Raw genomic sequence first — 27634 nt, forward strand, 5'->3', positions numbered from 1 at the left:
CAACAGTAATGATGGTAATAATGATAAGAAGAAGAAACAATCCCGAACATCACCGTCAGCAGTAGTAGTTGCTATATATATCTACATAATTATAATCATAACATTTATAAACATAAGAGCTACACTGATATATATTTAAAAAAAAACAATTAATTACATATACATTATCATCTAAATCTTATAACGCAAAAATGCAAAATTGTTCTTCATAGCTTTGATGTTCATTGCCGGAAAACAAGGACACAAAGATAAGCTATCTTTGGTGATACATAGTTAAAAGGCCGCACTTTATCACAGATGCTTCAAAAGTCGATAGGCACGAACAACTGGCCGTTCCCATTTATCCTTTTCGCCGGAAACTGTTAATCTGAGCTTTAGTATCGATGTTCACATTATGTTGGTCGCTGCAAGCCATTTCAGCTGCTGAGTAGCGTGACCTTACCCCTGTTACCCCTTTCGTTACTCCCCTCCTTGGTGCACTTTGTGGATGAAAGCCCCGCCCACAAAATATGAAACAGTCCGCATCTCCAAACGATAACGAATCCGCGAAACCAATACAATCTCATTGCGGTTTCGCAACGGGAGAGTTACGGCTGTAGATAGTCTCTCTTCTCTTTCCTCCTTGATTCCCAGCAGTTATCGTCTCTGTACCGGTGCACCTTTCGTGCTACAACAATGGGCAGCACGTATGGCGATCGCGTACGCGCCCGCACAGCAGCAATTTGGTCATCACATAGACAGTGCAAAATGGCGGAGATAAAGCAGACCAGAAAATCGAGCATCTTCCAAAAAAATCTGACAAGAACCAAGGAGAAGGTATGTACTGCTTACACAAATTAGTAGTGAACTTGAATAAATCTTGGGAATCATCTCCAAGCATATGATTGGTGGAGTGATTCTAGAGAAATAAATATCATCGCGTAAAATTGCTGAAGGGATCGGATTACACTGACCATTCAGACCGTCTGATTTGTTATCCCTGTTGTGGAGATAGATGTACACAATCCCGTGTTTGATGAATGATCGTGTAGGCATGTTGTTCCATCAACTTCAAGTTTGACAGTCGCACCTTGAATTCCTCTACTGATTCGTCTACTGTCTAGAATTCCATTACCTTCGCCAAGGCAGGAGGTTAAATTTATGTGGCTTTCATCGGCGTTGGTTTGTTTAATGTTTGTTTGTTGTTTGGTTGGTTGGTTTGCTTGTTTGTGTGTCTGTGACTGTGGTGTGTGCAAAATAACTCAACTGGGCCGAATTCACGAAGGTGGTACAAATGAAACCATGGTTTAAACCATGGACAAAAACCATGGAGCGCCAAGTGTCGCATGGATATTTTGTTAGGAAATTGGTCATTTCGTCGACAAAATGACCGTTTCGTTAACGAAATTATAATTTTGTGGACGAAATGTTCATTTTGTTAGAAAATGTCATTTTGTTACAAAATAATAATTTCATCGACAGAATGACTGATTTTGTAATGAAATATTCAATGAGACACTTGGCACTCCATGATTTTTGTCCGTGGTTTAAACCATGGTTTCATTTGTACCACCTTCGTGAATTCGGGCCAAAAAGTATTTTGTGAACGGATGTGGATGAAACGTGCAGGAAAGATTGAGAATGATACAATACAAGGAACAGATGATTAAATTTTGGTAGTTAAGGGAATTTCTATGGATTTTATGAAGGATTCTTGATATTTTGGCAGGTAGGGTCAATGATCTTGGGAGTCAAGCTGCGCATTTTTTGAGGTTTGCATACGCACACTAAAGTGCATGCTACGGATATAAATACTGACTAAATAGTCAAGGGTTTGCTACGCGTACTACTTTAGGGCGAGGCGAGTCGCGCAGCGCAGCTGCAAATTGATGACGTAACAAAAGGCTCCTAGAGGTATCTGCCTCTATGTTGGGAAACCGGGCGATTTTCAGCGTGCATACATGTGGGTGGAAATCACTGATTTCTATTGAAGAACGAGGTCAGTGGTGGAAATACAAAGTGTAAGCTGCTTGGTGGAGGTCTGTGCTCTCAGAGTACTTCTCTAGTTTTAGTTTTTAATATGCTTGTCATTCAGTTGTGAATATTTACGCCAGCGTTAGATGTGTCTAGTCTCAGAGCACTCTTTTGTGTGCATTTTTTAATGATCGAAAGTAATCTAGCCCGTTGGGGCATTGTAAGCAGATCTGTCTTGGCATTATCAGTCGATACACTATGCTAAAAATGTAGGCTTGATCTAGGCCTAAGGAGGTCTCGACAGAAATGAAGAGAGGATCAGAAACGGTGAATTTTGATTGATAAAGAGTCTAAAGCCTATGTTAGAGATCTATCAATAAACTAAGTAAAAAACTAACCAAAATTTAATTGCGCGCAAAGGCATGATTTGTACTTGTACTTGTAGCTGATAGTCAAACTTTGAATGGCATTATGGTCGAATAATGGAATACTTGCTTGATAGACCACATTAGACTCCTTGGAGTCCTTGATGAGGGTCTTCAACATTTGTTTTTACTGATTATATGACATAGATAATAATGATAATAATAATAATGATAATAATTATAATAGACAACATATCAGGAGCGCTTATTAATACTTATGTTTCTAAGCGCATTAATATGGATAAAATCTTAAACGAACATACAGCTAGTACTAGTAATGTATAGTGTGATAGATAAAAGAAATTTGGATTTTGTAAATAATTAATGTGGAATGCAGAGTCATCCAAGAGTCAGGAGATAATGTACAGCTGTACTCCAATTTCGGCATTTACTGACATTTTGCTCGTACCCATGCTCATGCTCATAATGGCTTTCTTGTCAGTGTGATGGTTTGTAGCAGATGTGGTACACGTGTAGAGTGACAGAGATTCATAATGACTTATGTATCAACCAAGGAGCTTGTTTAGAAATGTCAGACTTTAGTGCACTGATGATAGTTACACCGAGTTTGTATGAAATAGCCAACTGGGTTCTCTATGCCACCATGACATACAGCAGTCTTAATTTGTATGTTTTGTTTACACTTGAGATGTAAACACTTCTCAGTTTTCTTTCATTCTACAGCAGTAGTTTTCCGATATCTTATTTTGTTTTTCCTCCCAGTTTCCGTAGGCCTCAGTATGGGTTTACTTGATAAGACTTGTAGTCGTAAATGTAATTGAGAATACAGTTGTACAGTGTAGCTTTACTCCAATTTTGTAGGCCTGTGCAAGTATAAATGTGCTCAGAACTCGTAAAGCTCAATGCACTGTGATGCAAAAGAGGGGACAGTCAGTGTAACAATACCCAGTGTTACATGATAAGTTTGTGTTAAGACAGAGATAATCAACACAGCCAGCTTATCAAAAGAACCTTGGCACATTGCCAATATTGGCAGACATTTTGTCTCACAGTGAGGAAGCAATCTTTCCAAGTTAATAGACCTTAATTCCACATTGCAACGAACTTTCAAGTCAAAGACAAAATATTTAGATGGTGAGATATTTCCCACTTAAGTTCCCATATCATATACATATTTAAGCCCCATAATATGGCAAAAAAGCTAGGAAAAAGTATATATTCCAGACTATGAACTTCACCAATTATTGTGATATAGGAGCTTATGTGAAGATTACACTGCATGCATACTTAATCCAGGAAAGTGTCAATACTGCTAGAGACTGTCAGGGAATTCTCTCTGTCACTTGCTACAATGCCAAAGTGTCTTATAAGTCATCAGTGCAGCCCATGACTCGTGTATTCCATGTACAATTGTAACTTACAATGTATTGCCCTTTAATTATAACTGATCTCCAAATTTGTAGGTTAGTACAGATCTTCTGAGCAATAATGTGTTGTGAATAAGAAATATCAGGTTTTATGCTCTGAAGATGCATTTCTTTTGTGAAGTGACAATGTTTTAGTCCTAGTAAAAAGGGTATAATTAGATGCGATTACCACATAAATGCACTCTGCCAGTGCTTTCTGCACAGTAAGTATGCATTACCGGATGTGCACAAGTGAACACTGAAAGTGTGACCCCACTTTACCTCCATGTGTTGCCTGTATGTGTGCAAGATCACCTCATTCGTTTGCAAGTTGCATACAGCCAGAATACAGTGTACAGACACAGTAGATACAATTGTAGGGACAAAATGTTTACATTGATATGCAGTGGTTAATCTTACAATTGTGTGACATCTTGTGGGACACTGGTGGCATACATGTACATAATGTGTCTGTGTGTGTGACTGTGGGGGGGGGGGGAGATAATTCATAGGTTATACAGGTCGTTGCCTATGTGTGTGAGCCTTACATTACTTGAACATGAGACAGGGTTATCTCCTGACCTATGATGTACAATATAAAGTCAAGTCCACTGTACGTGTAGGTACACTATTCAATATTACATCCTATTAGCCGTCTTGGTCACGTATCTATTTGTAACTGCAGCTAAGAATGGAATTTTGCATATTCTTAATTTCTGTGAAAACAAATAATAAACATCTATGATGACTTCCTTGTCGTGAGAGTTGTGTTGTTGTGGACAGTATGGCTGAACTTTCAAAATTCTGTATGACTATATATGACTTTGACTGAGTCAATAAAAAATGTTGTGGTATTATAATTATAAAATATAAATTATTATAATGTTATATTCTTTTCAAAATAGAGAAAATGTGAAGACAGTGTGTGATACCAGTCCAAGTATGGCAACTGTTTTTGACTCAGTTTCGCTTTCCTGGCTTGCAACTATTGGATTTCCTAAGGAGTTTTCAGCAGCTTTATTACAGTGTATTTCTTATTATCATTTTTTGTCGAGCCCACCGTAGGTGAGGGGAGACTAAGAGATCGCCTGCAGGGTCCGTCGTCTGTCCGTAATGCTACAAAAACTTGAATAACTCTCTACTGAGGACTTCAATTTCAATCAAACTTGGAGGGAAGATTGGTTATACAAAGTTACACATTTTACCAAGCATTAAGATCATCTCAAGGTCAAAGGTAACAGCCAGGGGTCAATAAACTTTAGGGCCAAATGTTCAATTTTTACGGGCCATTTCGATTATGGCTCATAACTTTTGATGTATGTCCGTTTGTGAGCAAACTTGGATGGTAGATGTCCCTTGGGAGTTGAAGGTCACCACAAGGTCAAAGGTCACAGACAGGAGTCAATGAAATTTTAGGGCCCAATGTTAAGTTTTTACAGCACATTTTGATTATGGCTCATAACTTTTGCTGTATATGTCCATTTGTGACCAAACTTGGATGGTACAGTAGATGTCCCTGTGGGAGTTGAAGTTCATCACAAGGTCAAAGGTCACGGACAGGGGTCAACAAACTTCTAAGGCCCAATGTTAAGTTTTTACGACGCGTTAAAAATTATGGCTCAGCACTTTTTATCCATATGTCCGTTTGTGACCAAACTTGGCTGGCGAATGTCTCTTGGGGAGTTGAAGTTCATCACAAGGTCAAAGATCATAGGTGGGGTCAATGAACTTCCGGGAGTTAGAAAAGCATTAATATCTTCTATGCAAATGGGTGAGGCACATTTTGGCGGGTGCTGTTCGTTATTCCGAAGGTTTGCTATTCCGAAGGTTCGTTATTCTAAAGGTTTGTTAATCCGAATCACACAAATTCCCTATACCTAGAGGTTCGTTAATCCGAAAATGAAAAAGGGTTCGTTAATCCGAACATTTGTGGCGTTATTCCGAAGGTTCGTTATTCCGAAGATTTGTTAATCCGAAATTCGGAATAACGAACCTTTGGAATAACGAATCTTCGGACTGAAGAGCCTTCAGAATAACGAACCTTCGGAATAACGAATCTTCGGACTGAAGAGCCTTCGGAATAATGAATCTTCGGACTGAAGAGCCTTCGGAATAACGAACCTTCGGAATAACAAGCTGTAACCCATTTTGGCACTTGCCTTGTTTTGTTTTGTTTTTTTGCTACTACACTTTTACATCTGTACACATGTATACATATGATGTGTATCCAAATGGTATGCATGTAATTGACGTACAGTGTATGGACAGGCAATAGTGTGCCCCATGTCATTCCAGAACACCAGCTCATATTCAGAGAGTGCTGTTTTGGCTGCGTAGTCCTGATTGTTGACAGTAGGAACCAGAATCGTGTTTTCCACATGGATTTCCTGTGTGAGACTGCCTCGCTCACACTTCCCGTATCTACCTCCACTGGTTGTCTATAGATGACAGGCGTGAAAGGTGAAAAGGATGTTTAGTGCTGCACTAGTGCGCTATGACGAAGACATTAATTTGAAATACGGTCAGTTTACTTCACTGTGTTTCATAGGCATGAACTGTGATGGTGACATGTGCTGAAAGTGCATTGCAATAAAATGTGTTTTTGTAGCATTCCAACCAAAAAAAAAGTAATAATAAAAAAATAAAAAAAATTGTTAATTTATAGATACAGGTTATTCATCCTTGTACTGTATACAGTATGTTATCAAAAAGGCAACTTGCACAGGGCCTTTCTAATTTGCCAACAAGTTTGAATGAGTAGTTTCATGGCTACACAAACGTCGTAAGGCTGACATAAACCACAAATTATGTCTGTGCTCTGTCTTTAAACTTGACAGTTAAATCCTGATCATAGAAATACAAATCTGAGCCATGTAATGAGACAAAATTCCTCCACTACCCTGTACCTAATGTACAATGAACATGTAGTTCTTGTTTAAATCAGTTTGACAAAGCCAGAGTAATTGCCCGACCACTTTCTCCCAAGTTTCATGATCAAATGTGGTATAAGAATAAGGTACTTTAGAATTATGATTTTGTCATTAGATTTGTTAGCATTTTACTGCTATATTGTGTGATATTCATCTCTTTTTGATGTTTCTATTCTTCTTGTTGGTCATCCCAGCCTTTTGTATTATATGACAGGCCATTAAATGCATTTTGCTTGATGTGACATCAATTCTATTCTGTTCAGCTATAGACTGAAAAAAAACCCCAGTACAAATGGTACAAATGGTACAAATGTATGTGTATAAAATATTTATCATTAAAGTGATGGATGTGTTCAAAAACAAGTACAAAATTATCTCTAATAGCAAGCATATCATGCTTGTGACTTTATATTCATATGGGTTGTACATGTACACTGGACTAATCACAATTTATGACAAACAAAAGCACCATGAAGACTGCTGTATGAAGTCATGTAAACTTGAAATACTACTGGAATAAAGAACAGTGAGATAGTATGCTGTTATCCTCATGGTACAATATGTATGTCCTATCAACCTTAAGGGAGAATGACTTTGGAACAGGAACAGGTAAAATACAGGATGTACACTTCCCACAGTCAAGACTATTCTTTTTTATTTAGCACTGAGCAGTTCAAAATTTTCAAACAAATTGGAAAATTGGTGAAAATTAAGAAATTTCAGTGAAGAACACTGTATTTCCAGGACTTTCAATAGCTGACTCAGTAAGAGTTAGCATTGTCGAGGTCTCGGGTTTGAATCCCCATGGAATCCCATCATCTTTGCTCATTTTCATGCATAACACTGAATTTGAAATTTTCATACAAAAAAAAAAAAACTTTATCACTTTGGTGATTATTTGCATTTAGCCCAAACTTAATTTCTCTCCTTCTGGTTTATGTCAGGTTTATAATAGCTTCTGACCATACAAGCAATGAAAATGAAGGGATTATTAAAGGGACAAACACTGTACTACATGTACCTCCCTGGTACTACACTACATGTGGACAACATACACTGTACAGTATGTAGAGCTTTCCATAGCTCAGTGGGTATTATAAGAGCACTGGTCTGGCAATACAGAGGTCTAGAGTACAAATCCAGATGGAATGCCGTCTTTTTAGCTACATGTAATTTTTATTCAGTTCATGTTTGTTTGTTTGTTTTTTTATTATCTCAACTTTTTGACATACTGTACATTTAAATCTGAGTTTGCCTTATTTTAAGTATAACTGCAGATATGAACAAAGCAAGTGATGTCACAGAAATCTGTTACAACACAATTGTGGTTTTTATATGTTAGGTAAAAGAACCCTGCTGTGTTTGATGTGATCCAGTACTTCCTGTGAGTAATAACAGAAATTGAAGATGAATCAAAGTGAACTGTAATGCCAGACAAGTAGTTTCTCTCTGGGCTTGATATGAAGTTGTGGTTTCCATTACTACAGTACAGCATTGTTGATGTATTATTGTACCTGTACAGTACACTAAGGTATTGTAATCAATGCCATTTGCCCTGCAGGGGAGTATTTCACCACTTGACGGGAAATAATCATAATTGTGACAGTTTATTACAATTTAAATCCTGGTTCTGTTCTTCCACATTCAATACATGTACACTAAACAAGTACAGTACAAGGTATATTTGTAGTGTGTTGGCTTGGATAATTGTTGTATAATGTGTAGTACAAAGCTTTTTCCCTGTACAAGAAAATGACAGACCACTGGACCAAAATTTAAACCATAATGGTTAATTTAAACCTTTTTATGCCTCCGCCACGAAGTGGTGCCGGAGGCATTATGTTTTCGGGTTGTCCGTCCGTCCGTCCGTACGTCCGTACGTCTGTACGTCCGTCCGTCCGTCCGCTTTCGTTTACGCGATAACTTGAGTAATATTTACTGGAATTTTACCAAACTTGGTCCAAGTATGAAGTATGATGGGGCAATTATTTGATTAGATTTTGGGTGAAATCAGCTAAAGGTCAAAGGTCAAGGTCAAATTATGAAATTGTATCCGTTTACGCGATAACTCAAGACTGGATAGAGCAAATTTCACCAAACTTTGTTGGAGGATGATGTATAATGGGACAATTACTTGATTAGTTTTTCAGTGAAATCGGACAGAGGTCAAAGGTCAAAGATCAAGGTCAAATCCTAAAATTTATCTGTTTACGTGATAACTCAAAACTGGATGAAGCAGCTTTCACCAAACTTGGTCCAAGGATGATGTATGATAGGACAATTAGTTGAGTAGATTTTAGTGATATTGGCAAGAGGTCAAACAGTCAAGGTCAAATGCTACAAATGTTGCAATTTCCCCCATATCTATGCAATGCCCAAAGGTATTTTCTTGAAACTTGGTGTGGACATGTACTACTGCGTAGAGATTCTCCAGAGAGAGTTTCATGTCATAAGGTCAAAGGTCAAAAAGTCAAAGGTTAGGTGAAAATGTTGCAATATCACTTTTCTCGCAAATGGTTCAATGTATCTTCGTGGAACTTGGTACAGTTGTACATACGCATGTACTGACTGGCAGGGATTATCTAGGGAATTTAGGGGTCATGGGTCAATAGTCAGGGGTGAAAGGTCAAGGTCATCTCAAAATTTTACTATTTCCCTCATATACTAGTATATGCAATGCTTGCATTATCAGTTTCAAAAATTAATACATGCATTACCTAATGGAGATTCTCTGGGAAATTTCCAGCCAAAAGGTCAAAGGTTAAGGGTCAAAGGCCAGGTTTCAATGCCCCCCCCCCCCCAAAAAAAAAAAAAAAAATCCATTTTGTACCGTCATTACACTCTTTCTTCATATCTTGGAAATTACTCAATGCATAAACTTATAAAAAGGTCTGTCAGAATTCAAGTAAAAATTCTCAATTCCCCATATGTGTACCTGCACTCTTAAAAAATGAAAGCAAACCCAGTTCAAGACATTCTGACAAACCTGTCATTTCAATATTTTGCCAGTTATGTGAAACTGTCATGGATCACACATTGTGAAGACATTGTACTATACGCCTATTGGGAGAATCATGCATTATGGCGGAGGCATCAGTTGCCATAGCGACATTTCTAGTTTTTTCATGTTGATTGTATTTCAGGAGCTCTATGTTGTACTTACTGCAACAAAGTCGGTGTTTTAATTTTGACAATTTCTTTGAGAGAGATTTATTGAATATTCTCTTGAATTTCAAGTGCAGACCACAGTCGTAATTCGGGTGTATTCTGATAGAGATTGCAATTTGTGTAAGAAGCACTAACTTTTTGGCAACAGGAGGATACATGTACATGTATGTGATTATTCATCTCAAATTCTGCTCCTTCGAACGACTTTGTACAGGTCACTGAAGTCACTCAGATGTGTTCAGCTGGAGGTAATGATATTTATACAAAGCTTATTCACAAGCTGAATACCAGTTATATTCATGCTTTTTTCAGCTTACATTCATATAAATCCATAGTGATCCCATGAATCGATGGTCAAGATCTTTTTCTGAGACAGGGATGTTAAGACATACACAAACAGAGCATAATACAATTTAAGAAGCCATATGTGACAAAATATTAATGAATAAAACATATATACATGTAGTATTATGACATTATGACATAACAGAACATGGCTATATAGCCAAGTATGTAATTGTACCATGATATTCAATATCAAAACATATCCCAGGAATGTGACAGAATAGTGGATTGACAACATCTGGAGTAATATTACGGGTAGTTAAAGGGGATGGCTAGTAACTGATCAGTGGGAATCAGTGGGAATGCTGGGGGATGATCGTTCCAATCCTTGTGGGATTCATTTAAGAGTACATTTCTTTTGTTGTGTGAAAATGATTGATTGTTAACGGCCCATTAACGATCGCCCCGACACTGTACAGGCATGCTAACCCGGAAACATTGAACTGTGCATTACTTGAATATGAGACCATTCTGAAACAAATAATTTTCACACAACAATAGATACATGTACATTGTACTCTTAAATGAATCCCACTTAAGGATTGGAACAATCATCCCCCAGCATTCCCACTGATTCCCACTGATCAATTATTAGCCATCCCCTTTAATGTGCTAACATTTTGCCATAATAACTGTATTGTACAGGTTATATTGAAACAAAAGGTGTGGTTAAGACGGGATGTGGAGAGACATTTTGCCATAATAACTGTATTGTAGAGGTTATATTGAAACAAAAGATGTGGTTAAGACGGGATGTGGAGAGAGAGGGAGAAAGCGAAGCCTCAATCCTTGCTTGCTGCTGTAATGCTTTTATTATCATCTTAGTACAAACAGAAACTCCACAGCATGAAAGTTAATTTACATTGTGGTTTAATTTGAACTTGAGAAAAACTGAAAGTGAAGATGGAATGCTTTTATTTTCGTGTTGGTTAAACTGCCAACACTTCAGAGGGTGTCATAAGATATATATCGTAAGAAAAAGTGTTTTACGTACAAGGACATGTATTATGAGAGTTTTCCATTGCACATTTAATACTGCATTTGAAATGTCCTTTCCATAAGGGGAGGATATTAACAGAGTATCAAAGGCAGACAAAAAGTGCATATTGATGCAAGGTTACATGTACAGCACTCCCACAGAGCACTGCGTACCAGTCAGTTGTTTGAATTATGAAGATAATTACACTGATTATTCAGTTAGTATGTAATTGATACTTTCTGGGCAGATACTGTGTAAAGTGTACATCATGTCAGCACTGGTTAGCAGAACAGTTATTAGACCCATAATTGCGTCTGCATGTACAGTGTACAACCGTACAGTGTCGCTGTACAAATGTACATGCAGTTGTTGGTATGCATTTAATTTCCTGTCCATTTTCTTTGCACATGTATAAGTGTACAATGTAAGTGTAGGTATTTCTTTTAGACCTACATTTTACATCAGAAATCTTTTAATTATTTTCAGTCTTGAATGTCTTTATTGGATTATTAAGTACAGCTGTAGGTATAAATTTGCTAGTTGTACATGTACATTGCAAAGTCAGTCTGCTGTCACAAATTAGGATAGAGTATCATACATTTATACTCCAGTGTCATGTGTCAATCTAATCCAGCATTTAAAACTTCAATAATGTATAAGAATTGTGGTACGTTGTGTGTGGTTTCAATATACCATAATCATCCTACTGTATTTGAAAATAATAGACATTTTGCCAAATATAGTTTTTTTTTTAATTAATTCAGATTAGAATACTACTACAGTTGAATTTGAAAGGTAATGTGTGACATTGCTGTAAAGTTTGTGAAATGCAAGCTGAAGTTAAAAGGATTATTTTTTCTTTTAGCCTGATGAATGTAGCCTCAATTTGTCTGATTTTGTTTTATGATTATTTGTTTTTCTGAGAATTTATAGGAGATTATGATTATACATATACTCTGGTTTCTGATTTGTAGTGAGAATAACGTGTGAAGAATGTGCAGTGCAAACCAATCAGTTTGTTTATAATATGATGCAATGCATTTACCATTGGGTTCATGTGCATACTGAATTCCACTCGTAAGACTACAGTTTGAAGGCTTAAACTTTTTGGCAGTTGATGTCAAACTGAGGAGGTGCAGTGATTGATGTCCTTTGTTAAAAATTACATTGTACATCTATGAACCTTGATATTGTGTACCTTCTGCATTCCTTAGCCCCTACATGTAAACAAATCCAATCAGTTTACAGTGTAGCTTTTCCCCTTTTTGTTTCTAGAAACTCAAAGTTTATCTTTTTGTGTTGGTGACTTCCTTCTTGTCCAATTTTATGAACTTTGGACACAGACATTTACATTGAAAAGCTGTTGAACAAATGTATGTGTCACATCCCTCGTCTAGACAATTAATAGCTACAGTTTTATCTACAGTACATAAATAGACAGCTTGCCGTATGATTTTTTTTTCTCTCCCAAATCTCTCACACTTTGAAGTTTTTAAGTAAACATATTTGTGGTTGTGTGATGAAATAATCAATTCTGAATTGGTTAGGACCACCAGAAACAATTGATTGGAGTAAATAGTTTTCTGTTTTGCAATTTACACCATAGGTGTGTCACAGTGAGATACACATGTACATGAACTTTAAAAATATATCATTTTCTGTTTTGAAATGTTCACAAGGTAATTCACAATTGTAACTGATTGAGGAAATGTTTACCTGTAAATCCTTCCAGTCACATTTTCATTGTTAGTGATGGTTGGTACACTTGTGTACAGTAGCAGTACTTGATCCCAGTGACTTGCTTAGACACATTCGACGTGCACATGCTGGTTAAATAGCAGCACCCGTCATTTACCCCAATTTGAATTCAGTGAGGGATGAATTAGATATTTCCTCTCAGTCTGGTAGGTTCTTATCCTTTATGGGTTCATGTCAAGGTTACTGTCAATAACAGTCTGCCAGCTATCGTTTATCTACCATCCTGTTTTTGCATAATGCATTCATGTATAAATGTAAGGTGCGTAATTTCTTGCTATTGGCTAATGAAAGCTAATACATGTACATGATCTGATAGGTGAGGGGCACTCTCCAAATGTAAAAAAAACTAGAAATGTCGCTACGGCGACTGATGCCTGCGCCATAATGCATGATTCTCCCAATAGGTGTACAGTACAATGTCTTGACAATGTGTGATGACAGTTTCACATAACTGGCAAAATATCGAAATAACAGGTTTGTCAGAAATATCTTGAATGTTCACTTTCCACGAACTGGGTTTGCTATAATTGTCTATTAAAGAGTGCAGGTACACATATTTGGGGAATTGAAAATTTTTACTTGACTTCTGACCGACCTTATTATAAGTTTATGCATTGAGTATAATTTTCAAGGTATGAAGAAAGAGTGTAATTACAGTACAAAATATTTTTTGTTTCATTTAATCCTGACCTTTGACCCTTCACCTTTGACCTTTGACCTTCTGGCTGGAAATTTCCAAGAGAATCTCCATCAAGTAATACATGTACATATATTAAACACTTTTAAAACTAATACTGTAAAAGTGGAAATTTTCGCGGTGTTGAAATTTTCACGCATTTCGCGCAACCAGAAACTAGCGTGAAAATAAAAACACGCGAATATTTTTGCTTGCCATACGTTCCTGTGCGTAATGTCTTGATTCCGCGGAATTAAAAACACGCGAAACTCTTCTGACCCGGCCTAGCGTGAAAAATCAGTCGCGCGAAAATATCCACTTTTACAGTAATGCAATCATTGCATATACTAGTATACATGTATGAGGGAAATACAGTAGTAACATTTTGAGGAGTTGACCTTGACCTTTGAACCCCTGACTATTGACCCATGACCCCTAAATTCCCTAGATAATCCCTGCCAGTCAGTACATGCATATGTACCATGTTCCATGAAGATACATTGAACCATTTGCGAGAAAAGTGATATTGCAACATTTTCACCTAACCTTTGACCTTTTGACCTTTGACCTTATGACATGAAACTCTCTCTGGAGAATCTTTACGCAGTAGTACATGTCTACACTAAGTTTCAAGAAAATAACTGCGGGCATTGCATAGATATGGGGGAAATAGCAACATTTTTAGCATTTGACCTTGACCTTTTGACCTTTGACCTCTTGTCAATGTCACTAGAATCTACTCAACTAATTGTCCCATCATACATCATCCTTGGACCAAGTTTGGTGAAAGCTGCTTCATCCAGTTTTGAGTTATCACATTAACAGATAAATTTTAGGATTTGACCTTGATCTTTGACCTTTGACCTCTGTCCGATTTCACTGAAAAACTAATCAAGTAATTGTCCCATCATACATCATCCTCCAACAAAGTTTGGTGAAATTTGCTCCATACAGTCTTGAGTTATCGCGTAAACGGATACAATTTCATGATTTGACCTTGACCTTTGACCTTTAGCCAATTTCACCCAAAATCTTATCAAATCGTTGCCCCATCATACTTCATACTTGGACCAAGTTTGGTAAAATTCCAGTGAATATTACTCAAGTTATCGCGTAAACGAAAGCGGACGGACGTACGGACGTACGGACGGACGGACGGACAACCCGAAAACATAATGCCTCCGGCACCACTTCGTGGCGGAGGCATAAAAACAAAACAACAACAACAAACTTGTACCTTGTAAACGTACGGGATTTTGTTCCCACTTTCAATATTGAAACTACATGGTAATACATCCCGTGTGTGACACCAAATAGTGTATACGGCAATAGAGATTGTATATGACACCTTTGAATGCTGGAAAGAATTTCAAGCACAGTACTAACCAATGTCTCTATGGTACTATACTTGTCATGTGCCTTTGTGGCTCAAATCTACAATTACGCTTTAACTTGGAGGATACTGCCCACTTGTGCTGTGTCTCTTGTCTCAGAACTATAGGCCTACTCCTACATGTATATTGCTCATGAACCACAACGACATAGTGAAACTTGAGTAAAACCACTTCTACTTTAAAGGGGATGGCTAGTACCTGATTAGTGGGAATCAGTGGGAATGCTGGGGTATGATCATTCCAATCCTTGTGGATTCATTTAAGAGTACATTATCTATTGTTGTATGAAAATTATTTGCTTCAGAATGGTCTCATATTGAAGCAATGTGCAGTCCAATGTTTCCAGGTTAGCATGCCTGTACAGTGACGGGGCGATCGTTAACGGGCTGTTAACGATCGCCCCGTCGCTGCACATTACTTGAATATGAGACCATTCTGAAGCAAATGATTTCCACACAACAACAGATATGTACTCTTAAATGAATCCACAAGGATTGGAACAATCATCCCCCAGCATTCCCACTGATTCCCACTGATCAGGTACAATGTACTAGCCATCCCCTTTAAACCATGTCACTTGTCAAAAGGATACAGTACTGTATGTAAGAGAATGGAGGGGAATCGATGTACAGTGTACTTTAACTGTCATGTACTGTATATACTGTACTATCCTAAGTGTGTACATGACACTTGCCTGATCTTGAAAGGAACCTGATTTTACAACAACATTGGAAGAGCTGTAAGAAAATCATCACTTTGATGATACCTCATCCCACCTACATTCTGATTTTAACATGGTGAAAGTACATTGTTTCCATCTGTTTGTAATTTGCATGTGAAATTATAGTGCATTTGCTGAATAAAGTATTGATATCATATTTCACATTCTTTGTAGAACAGTAGCCCAATCATAAGCAAACACTTTTGAAAGTGAAACTTACAATGTATATTTCTTTAGAATATAGTGTCAGTTTTGTAAATAAGGAACTAGGAAATGACTCACAGTTTATAAATTTTGAGATGAGTCAGTGTAGAAAGAAGTTATGAGCATAGTGTGTTTTTTGTTTTTGGTGTTTTTCTTGTGTGTGTGTGTGTGTGTGTGTGTGTGTGTGTGTGTGTGTGTGTGTGTGTATTTTGACAGATGAAAACTTGAAAATTTAAGTGTTTCAATATTTTGCTATGAATTTTTTGAGGCCAGACACATGTATTGCTTGAAATATGGCAGCTGTGGCACTGTGATTTATGGTTCCCTGAAGTTTGCAATAAACTGTTGTGAAATTCCAGTACCATGGGTGACCCGCTACAACAAAAGGATCCTAAAGTTGCTGGTGGCTGAGCCGAGAAAATCGAGTTTGAAGTCACATCATCAAAATTGTTCAGAACAATCAGATTTCTGTTTTTGGCATAATTTCGTTGTCTGATGTTTTGTCTATCATCTGCTGAAATTTCGAAGCTAAATGATTTAAGGACAGGCAAGAAATCAGCATTTTTCTGGGCCATGATTTTCTGACTTTCAACATAACAGAAACGTGTCCGAAGATTTGGAATTAGCGCCGCAGCTAGACTCCGCCCCCAGCAACGATGGAGTGATCGTATTGGTCAGTGCTTGGCATCCTGATTACCGATTGGTTGTGCATAGACCGCTGGCGCTAAGCTTGAATGAACATCACGGAGGTCACTACATAGGAGCATACCTTCTATTGTCAAGCGGTGAAAACTGTCTCGCCTCCCCTTGATCATGATAACGTCGGAGGAAAAACTTTGAAGGCGTTTTTCTCAAAACTCTGATTTCCTCAACCACTGGACATGCGCTAATAAAATCATTGATATCTCCACAACCGAGTGATTTTGTGAGTTGTACTGTATATGAAATTATAGGAGAAGAGTAAGGGAATAATGTCATGCCATTTTCAGAAAATTGTCCTCCCCGACTTTTGGATCCTTTTGTTGTAGCGGGTCACATGGAGTTTGCATTTGTGAAATCTGCCACATGTATACTGTACAAGTATAGCAAAGAATGTCCTGATCAGCTTGTTTTAACACAAGTTTGCTTATCTTTCTTTCTTTTTCTGACATAGGTTTTACAGAAACTTGGCAAGGCGGACGAGACACGGGATGAGTTGTTTGAACACTACGTCCAGAATTTCAACACCCAACAGGCTGCTGCAAACAAGCTGTACAAGGAGCTGAAGAACTATGTCACATGTGTCAGAGGTTTGTGAGATACTATAGTAAATCATGAGAAATATGATTCACATCACTGAGAAAGAGCATCATCACTGCAGCAAGAATTGATGTAGCATAGTCTGTGTTAATAATAAAAAATGTACATGTAGTCCCTATGCGTTGTGTGTGTCTTGCTGTACATTCTTCATGAAATGTCTGTGACATGGATGTACCGTACTGCTTTAATGGTAGGAATAACCCTGTTTGTGCTTCGTAAAGGGAAAGTCCATCCTGGTGTTATGTTACTTTGTATGAAAAAAAGAAAAATCAGAGAAATACAAATGTACATCAGTGAAAATATGGGGGGAAATCTGATTTTTCATTTTTACTTTCAGGACAGAATTTCCTTTAATGTGCTGAACTATTTCAGTAGAATTTTGGAAATATTCCTTATCCCCCACCCCCAAAAGCCATTGTATTAATAAGTCACAACCTATCAGAGGAAACAAAGCAACTTTACCACACCAAGGTCACTGTGATACAATGGGCATTAATAGGATTACATTATACCAGATATGTAGGGGTGACTGCTTACGTGTGACAGAGTTTTCTGAATGAAACATGCAGCACATGTTTGTGCAGACCTAAAAGTCGGGATGTTGCAAAGTGGACAGACAAATGATTTAGTCATGAAAGGGTATTTTTTTCCATGGTTTGTGTACATAATGGTCAAGATGTCTTGACGAAATTATGAGTGCTGTCGTTGATGTCTGAAATATGTATGTCGTGACGATGCTTTATCAACCCCACATGTTTACTAAATGTTCTTCCCTCAAGCAATACACTTGGTTGTTTGTTTAGTTTGCATTTGTTTATTTAGGATGTGTGTTTAGGATGTGGTTAGGATGTGATTTTAAATGTCCAAATTTCAGTCCTGAAAGTACCATACATATCATGACAATGTTTAGTTTAGGATGTGATTTTAAATGTCATCCTTTACACAGCTCTTCAACGTGAAATTGTCTTTACTATATCTACAATGGCAAATTAATATTTACTACTTAATGACCTCCACTGAACTGTCCTACATGTGCATATATAAAAATATATATATAATTTTTTTTTTTTCTTCTTGACTGTTTCTGACCTTGGTCTTTGGATCACTTGTATACACTTGTACATGCTCTGGTATGGAATCTCCCAATTTCCATCTGCTCTTGATCCATAGTTATATTCAATTGGAGTCTGAATCTTTAATAGCTTCTGGTGGATGGTTTAGTGCATTGCGAACCACTTTCATACTTGTGTAAAAGAGCCGATTCCAAATTTGTTGCCTTTCCCCTTCCAATTCAGCTGGGCAGTAAACTGGTTGCTGAAGGTTTTCCAGAGGATCCTGTTTTAACTTAGAATCTCTTGAGTCGTCCGTAAGGCACCCAGGAATACTGCCAACTTCTTCCTATAGGCCACATCCAGCAACTTGTCTTCCAGAAGCAGAATCTCTTCTGTGGAGGTGCATGGAAGCTTGAAGTTGTCATCCTCCTCCTTAGTACTCCTTCAGGTATACCCTTCATGCATTCCCCATCCTTTGCTTCAAGGGCGTTTTTTGGTGCATTTGTTGCTTGATATCCACCAGCATCTGTATTGAAGACGTTGGATTAATACAAAGATTGATTAGCCAAGTTTGTGCCAAATGAGTTGGGACTGGACGAGTGGCAGTGGAGGTATTAGGGGTTGTTGGATTCTGGCAAGTGCAGTGGAGGTCGTAGGGGTTGTTGGATTCTGGCGAGTGGCAGTGGAGGTCATAGGGGTTGTTGGGATCTGGCGAGTGGTCGAGGTGGTAGGAGTTGACAGGCTTGGAATAGCTAGAAATGCAGGCACCTTCGGCAATCTCTTCCCTTTATTAAAAGGGCTGATGCATTTTTGTCTTCCTCCGAACTATCATCGTGGTCATATCTTGCAAGGGGTCAGCTTTCCCATTCTTTTGGATGACCACACTGAACCAAAGCCAAATGTCATTTGGTTTTCATGCTGCTTTGCAGCTTGCTTGGCCTGTGTACCCTTAAAGGTAGGGGATACCTTTTACAGACCTCCCAAAATGCAGCAAAACATTAAATATGAACCTCAGGGGACTTGTTTAGGCCACTGCTGAGAAATTTGGAAGTCAACAGTTATCTACAATTTGAATAATGCACAAAACTCAACTACTCAGTAGTTCTGCGTGTCAGCCACACTTAAGCATTTTTGTTGCAGTCTTTTTTTTAATGTATTTTTTTATCTATAAACACAAATCTAAAAATATAAGAGCTGATGTAATAACATATCTATTATAGAGTGTGTGGCAAGAATGTATATATAGAAATGTTTTGTAAGTTTTGATGAACTTTTTTCACAAAATATACATGATGGACACACATGCAGTGTATGGGTCTGCAAAGGTAGCCTAGTAATGTACTGGAATTTACGGTGAGCCCCGAAAAAAATTCAATTCAAAATCTAATGGTCAATAAAAATGTACTAAATGTTACCTTCTACTTTCAATACTTTATGGGAGTTTCTAAAATGATACTCTCTTCAACATACCACTGTATTTATACAACTCTTCATTTGAGGCATGCAAATGGGATTCCCTACCTTTAATGGAAGCAACTGGCATTTCTTCTTGTCACTGCTCATCCATAGGGATGACACTATGTCTATTTCATCTGTTTCCGTGAAGTCCACAATGTAGTATGAAGACATGCTCTAACGTGCGTGGATCACCGTCACACAAAGAAAATTGCTGTCAGAGTTACTGTAATATCAGTAATGATCTTCATATAGAATTTAATGGAGTTCGGACTGCTTACAACATCCAACAGACATTTAAAGCATTTAAGTGAAGCTAGTGCTATGTTTATCCTAGATATAAAAAAAAAAAATCTGCAATCTGTCTTTTCTCTAACTTTTGTAATGATATAATATGGTGTGTGTGTTTTTTAAATGAAAAAGAAAAATATGCATACCCTATGGTTAACAAGTAGATATGACAAGGAGTATTCCCTTATAAATAGGAAAGAAAAAAATTCTGTGAGTAGGCATGTGGAAACATGCCTCATCATCTACAAAGCAAACACCATTTATCTTCGATCAAATTATTGTGATAACAGTCTTGATATTGTCCTGTTTACACGATGAGACACACACTCCTATTGTAGTGCACAGACCTTGCATCTTATAGCATATCACATCCTTCAAATCGAACAAGTTTAGAATGACTCAAGTTGTCATTTAATCCTGTTATCCATGTTATCTGCTATCATTGTCAAAAGTTCTCCAGAAAAAAATGCCTTGGGCTAATTAAGACAAATCATATGGATAATATGTAACCTTCAAAATGTATTGTAAGATTGTAGATCTTTCCTCCATGGAGAATTGGCAGGACCAAGGAGGTTCAAGTATATACGGTAGAGGCATTACTGTTTTATATGAACCTTTGAACCTGTAATCGTAAAGACATGGAGATGTGTGAATAGAAATTTGCGCACAAAGACTGATTAAAAATAAAAACAGAAATTACTCGACTGGGCATATCCGGGTGCTAATCTAACATATGGATTTATTTTAAAAATATACTTGAATGATATAGAGAATTAAGCAGAAAAGTGATAAAATTGGCTTGACAGGAGCGTGCAGGATAGACTTTTGTATTATCAGTAGGTGAAATTTATTTCATTAAATTAATAAACGAGCAAAACATACTTGACATTATGTTAGCATTCAAAGTGAAGATCTATGCTGTGAAATTTGCCTTGCAATTTCATGTACCCCAGCACAATTAATGTCCCTCTATTAATGGGTATTAAAGCCCAATAATCATACAATAGATCTACATTGTATGATATGCAAATGTGCACCCAATGTTCATACATTGAAGAATATAATCATGCAATATGGTGAGTGGATGTGGAGATTGTATACACTGTAGTATGCTAAATGTACATAGACATGTGGAGACTGTGTTACCAGCAGCACATTCTACCTGTACAGAAAGTTTTACTCACTGGAAACCTTAAAACTGGCCCTACTAGAGGGATGACCTTTCTGCATAGTTGTAACATCCATTTTGACTCTAATTAGAAGTCATGGTACACCACTACAATTGAATTAATGCATTGACTGTAAACCACACGGTAAACGGTGAATTAAATTTGTATGGTTGCCCTAAATATCATTGCATCCAGCTATATATTCATCCATTCAGGCGCACACATTCCTCAAATGTTTATAAAATTGCATTATTTTAAATCTAAACCCAGTTGATGACAGCTACTGAAAGTTCTTTACATAAGTGTCTGACCCCATGTCATACTGTATTCATCCTAATGTATGTATGTAGTGCTCTAAGTAGGTGTCATATTATGTACCATATACATGTATCTTGTGCATGTAGCCATTGAAACTGGAGTTGGCTGATGCTTGTGGTTAGAATCTGATCAAAGGCTTCATGGTGTTGGCACTGTTTACATAAGGCGAATGCTATAATGTGTATGAAAATTAACTAATGGCTTTTTGCTGCAGGGGCAGTGTGGTAGTCATTGTAGAATGGTAACCATTCTACACAGATGGTCACTGTGACACTTGATGTGCCTACAGGTCTAGTAGTATACAGCTTGAGTGACATGGCTTCAAAATTAACATTAGCTTGAGCTTTACAGGTTTGCAAGCACAAAAATGTATGATATCACAGATAAATTGAGGAAGTTGTTTACCAAGGTAGCGTACAGTGCACCCTGTGACAATAAGTATGGTTATTTAGATAAATTTTGTTACAGTGAAGTAAAAATTGACATACATGTAGATTTTAAAATCATTGTCTTTACATTTGTTTATCTTTATATACCAGGTACTCAATTTGTTCGATTATTACAAAATTTTGACATGGGAAAAGAAGACAGCTGGTCCTGTTGAGGACTTTGTGTTATTGCAGGAGTCACCTGTATAATCATTATTGCATTGGCTAAGTGCTCCAAAACAAATCTGTGTCAAGAATAGAATTGATGAAGCAATTTCAATTTTGTGGGCAGCTGCTTGAAATGTTCAGTAGCAATACATCGTATCAAGTGAAGAGGATGCTCAAATGGAAGATGCTGTCTGGTGGGCAATCCAGAAGCTTAACCTACTAAGCCTTGTCCAAGTATTGCGGTAAACTGATAGTGAGTAGAACGATTCTGCGCTCACTTGATATACAGATCTACCATGTATACAACATGTGTGTGTGTGTGTGTGTGTGTGTGTGTGTGTGCACATGAAGGTTTGCTAGTTAAAGTGACAGCACCTTGTTACAGTGGGTCAGGAGGAATAATCACTCACGTAATTACCATTTGATTGATGTAGCCAGGTTTGCTGACTGCTGGAAGCTAGTGTATGTGATTTGTTTGTTGTTGTCTTCAAGGGTTTCAGACTTACAAAAGGAATCCTGTATTAACAGTTTTACATTGTAGAAACAAATTTTAAGTCTTGTCCTTAGAATTATTAATTAAATTAGAATCATATTTCTCAAATGGATGTTTGTACAGTCATGGTTTGCATGCTGAATGGTTTGACCCCCACAACATGATTGTTAGAAGGTGGAGGTTAGCCTGACCTTCTGTTAACTTTCACAGGGTGAAGTACTCTTGCATGCTAACTGAGAGTTTAATTGATTGATTGACAGGCTAAGAAGACTGTGACATACAGCTTTTGTATGGAGTGTTGTATGTGCCCAATAGAAAAATGATCAGCAAAGAGACAAATTTCAGTGTTTTAACACTTTGTAACTCTAAACAAGTTAAGAAAGGAAACATGCCCATAAATATTAAAGTGTATAGATTGCAAGTGTGAAACTTTATCTTTCCTGCTGGTCTGCTTCTACCTCTGTGGCTAGTTTTTATATAATATGAACTGCAATGTACAGTGTGTAGATTTAATTAATCGGCGTCTGAAAAAACACATCACATCATGTCAAGTGATAGGTTCAAGTCTTTACCTTGACTTAAGTTTTTGAAATGAAAAAAATGAAACTGATAATTTCTCCCAAATGTTCCATTAACATGGTTTGGGTGTCAGATATTGTGTACACTGTCCTTGCTGGTGTTGTTTGAATATTCCCAGCTCCAGCTTCATCGTAGTGTAATAGTATTATCAAAAGGTATTATAGGATTGTTTACAGATCCATTGTTTCAAGAATGTTCCCATGTTGCGGTTCACTTTGATTTTATAAGAGGTTCACATTACAGGATGCTTGTCATGTGTTCACTCTTAATGTTTCTAGGGGGATTCATTACTTTTTGTGACCTTTTAAGCTATCAGGGTGATTTAGTAATGTGATTAATTTTCTCTCTCTTTTCCTTTTTTCATCCCTCTCTCTTACATATTCCTTGTGTGTCTCTCCTTATACATATTCCTTCCTTACCCCGTTTCCTCCTAAAATTTTATTATTTCTTATCTCATCTCCTTCTTTTGCTGACATTTATCTTCACCGGCTCTCCTGTTTATGTTTGTTGTCATTTTCTCTTGAACTAAATCTAATTCACACATCCAACCTATGCCTACTGATGAATTACATCATCACGGTCTCTTCATCACACATTGACTTATTCTTATTTTCTGTCATCTTCACCTTCTGAAACTCCCATCTATTCATAACTTCTGTTATTGTGGGCTTCCTCATTTTACCTGTCTTTTCAACATCACATGTTCACTCTGGATTTGCAATTGCCATCTTATGTGCTTTATACCTTGATTCACCTTTGTATGTGTGGTTGCACCCTCCATTTTTGTTTTGAATGCCCTGCATTTATTGCACCTTTGATAAGCCTCTTGTCTCTCTGTTTTTACTTTCCCTCACCCTCTGTTTTAATCGCTTGATTTTTATTTTCTGTTTCTCTCCCCCACTCCCCACTGCTTATCTCTGGCCCTGTTTGCCCATCTGTCTATCTGTCTGTCTGTCTGTCTGTCTGTCTGCCTCTTTCCTGCTTCTGATAATCTTATTCATTTCTCTGCAGCCATGAGTCAGGCGAGCAGGGCACTGTATGAGGCGATGGAATCCACCTATGAATCAGAGTGGCAGGGGCAGGAACAGTTGGCCAACATCAGAGAGGTAACACCCCGTCCCCCTTTTGGGTTTCCATGTTTTTCTGCCCACACACCATTAAAACACTAAGGCCACAGGGCCACACAGTTGCACACTGAAATAACCATACATAACCATTACCATGGTACCAAGTATTTCACACACTGTAAGCTATTGGTATGGTATCCTGAATAAATGAGCGTTTTGAAGGTACACGAAAATGAAAAGAGTGTCTCGATGATATCATCAGTGAAATAACCAATAGAATACAGGGTGGCCCAAAAAGAACGGAACACCTAAGATCTTCAATTTTAGCTATACTGTTGCAAATATGTCACTATTTTGCATAAACTATTGGAAAGGCCATACCTTTTCCCATATAATGACACCAAGTTCTTTAATTTTGGTTAATGCGTTATGATTTTAGGACCATTTTTGTCAACCCTTGCAATTTTCAAAATGTGAGGATTTTGCACTCAGAGATACCGAAACCAGCGAGAATTCGGCTTGTCATAGAACCAGTAGCGTTCACAATGTGTGGAATGTTGGGCAGATGGTGTTACTGTTGTCAGGTCGTCTCATTCACAATGGTAACGGACAATGACAACCACATTCTACACATTGTGAACGCTACTGGATCTATGGCAAGCCGAATTATCGCTAATTTCGGTATCTCTGAGTGTGTAAAATGATCACATTTTGAAAATTGCAAGGGTTCACAAAAATGGTCCTAAAATCATAACGCACTAACCAAAATTAAAGAATTTGGTGTCATTCTATTGGAAAAAGAATGGCCTTTCCAATAGTATGCAAAGTAATGACATATTTGCAACAATATTGCTGTATTTAAAGATCTTAGGTGTTCCGTTCTTTTTGGGCCACCCTGTATAAGTTGGGATGGTGTTTTTTTTTTTCTCCAGATTTCAGTTCTCAGACCTCATCAGACAGTTAATACTAGAAGGGAATTTTGTGCATCATTCACTTATTATAGATAGTAAGAGCTCAGAAGACTGTCAATTTCCCTAGATGGCTGGAGGAGAGAAAAGAATTGTACTATTCACACCTGTTGGCTGACAAAGGGCACAACACCTGTGAAAGAACATGTAGCAATTTATAATTTCTATAGAAATTTTACAACTTGTTTGTCTTGACCTGTAATCTGCAGACTTGTATTATGATTGTACAGAATCTACACATTCTGTGCAGGGCGCAAAAAAAGAATGAGAATATTTATGATTACTAGGCTTCAAAATGTGTATCAATAATTCTTCTCATATCTGTCTAATGGCAGTGAATTTCATCATTAATTTTGCTAGTTGGGTTCTGTTTGTTTGTTCTGTTTTTTCTTTCATCATGTTAGCAACTTTATTTATGTTGCAGTTCATATTTAATCTGTAAGAAGTCATGCCAGCAGTGCATTTGAGCACATGTTCACATGACACTCTTAGTACCCACAACAGATGCCTTGCTTCTTACATGTAAACATATATGAAATGAGTGCAGTGAAATACTGTTCTGATAAGCTCTGGAGGTAGAGACAAACACGAATCCCCATCCACTTTACATAAAATTCAGAAATTATTAGTGATACCTATGTGTCCAACCCAATTATGAGTCAGAGTTGTTCAAAGTCCAGTATCAGACTGGACGCATCTCTGGCATTGGGAGTCATGTCTGTAGTGCAGTTGTGATGCAGTCCTCCAGTGTGGTTGTTCTTGTGGTTACTGTGTTGTGCCTGCAATCTGGGAGCATAGGTAGGGCTGAACAGTTAAATCCTTTGGGTGGGAGGATTTTAGTGGAAGAGAACAGAAAGAGGAGAGGGAAAAAAAGCAATGAAGAACAAAAAAAAAATGAGCTATTTATACATGAATGACACATCTTTCCTGGCCTGGATGAAATATCTGGGCTAGGATTCATCCCAAAACTCCATGACAGTTGTTTCGAAGGTACACACTGACATATACTCTCCACAAAAAGCAAACAAAGAAAAAGAGAGAAAAAAGATCAACAAAGAAATCCCCTCTTATATTTTGTCAAGGTGTCATGATTAGGGAAGGAATAAATCATACAAAAGGTAATTGAGTCATTCATACCACTGAAAAGAGTTGTACAAGAATGAAAAACCCCTTAATATGTATGCAAGCTCAGTACCATTATCATAATTTGTTTGTATCTTTTCATGGGGTGATGGATAGAGTTATGTTACAGAAGCTAATGACTTGTCGAGGAAAGTAAGATCTAATAACCTCTCTCTTTAAGTAGGTCATAGTTTGACCTCATTGCTATGGTCATTAAAAGTCTGTTTACAATAGTGTGTTTTGCATCACTACTTGCATTATTGGCACACTTCCCTGTTAACCTTCAAAGAAGCTATTAAAACAAACAGCTTCTGTATGATGTTTCCATTAACATCAGCTTCTGTGTGATGTTTCCATTACCAGCGTTCGCCTACTGACGTAGCATTGTTGAGCTTGCCCTAACTAGCAATAAGTCAGTAGCGACTGACGTAGCAATGCATCCTGCTGTTAATCATTCCAGTAAATCTTTGGAAAATGAATGTACAGTGACAGTGAAATACAACAGTATGCACATCGTGAAGGTTTGAATATAGTGGTGTGTCACAATTAAAGCATTCAACAAATAGTACTACACCAGTTAACTGCCATTTTTGCAGATAGTGAGATCTGGCATTGCATACATTCAGATATTACTTGCAATGTGATGTACATTGTGCATAAATTTGGCAGGGCTCTGTTATTAAAAGTATCTTTTAAATTTCCTTTCCAGTAAATCTCATTCAGGTCCTGGTTTAGAAGAAGAGGTCTGACACAATAATTTTAGAGCTTCTGTATGATGTTTTCATTTGGCAGAGCCCCACTGGCCAGGGAACCCAGAAACATGGGTCTGACTTGCAAAGTTTGCAATGGTGCATATTTGATTGACTAAATGTAGTGAGAATACCAAAGTTTCAAACATAACAAAGTTTGAAAAGTGTTTGAAATTACGTTTTCACAATCAAGATATCTATGACCAAGATTCTCGTGCCAATCAAACCATTATCTTGATGGTCTCTCACCACTGCCAGCTATTGGAAACATAAGTAAGGGTAATTTCATTCTCTCACATTTTGACACTTTTTGTTGATTGTAGCATTTAGTTTTAAACCATAGCATTTTGGATAGCTCCAGTTTTTCATGATGTGAGACACGCTTGTAACATGTAGAATCATGCAATTCTGATTTTTCGCAGTAAAAATATTTCCCAAGTAATGCTTTTAAGGGGAGCTGGAGGCAACAGTTAGCCTATTTTGAGAACTGCAAGGAGTGGGATACTAGCAAAAGATATGACTGTGCTATCTTTCCATACAAGTAACGCTATCAGAT

General features: G+C 37.5%; 1 protein-coding gene across 1 annotated transcript in view; it reads left to right on the top strand.

Annotated features, from left to right (window-relative positions):
- Nucleotides 1-675: 675 nt before the first annotated feature.
- The window catches only part of LOC140237708 (myc box-dependent-interacting protein 1-like), a 47680-nt gene continuing 20721 nt past the window's right edge, over nucleotides 676-27634 (top strand). Inside the window, exons 1-3 of the mRNA XM_072317629.1 lie at nucleotides 676-816; nucleotides 17074-17209; nucleotides 24184-24278. Of these exons, the coding sequence (XP_072173730.1) occupies nucleotides 676-816; nucleotides 17074-17209; nucleotides 24184-24278 (372 nt within the window). The remainder of the gene's footprint in view (nucleotides 817-17073; nucleotides 17210-24183; nucleotides 24279-27634) is intronic.

Source organism: Diadema setosum, chromosome 14 (assembly GCF_964275005.1).
Source record: "Diadema setosum chromosome 14, eeDiaSeto1, whole genome shotgun sequence".
Classification (NCBI taxonomy): domain Eukaryota; kingdom Metazoa; phylum Echinodermata; class Echinoidea; order Diadematoida; family Diadematidae; genus Diadema; species Diadema setosum.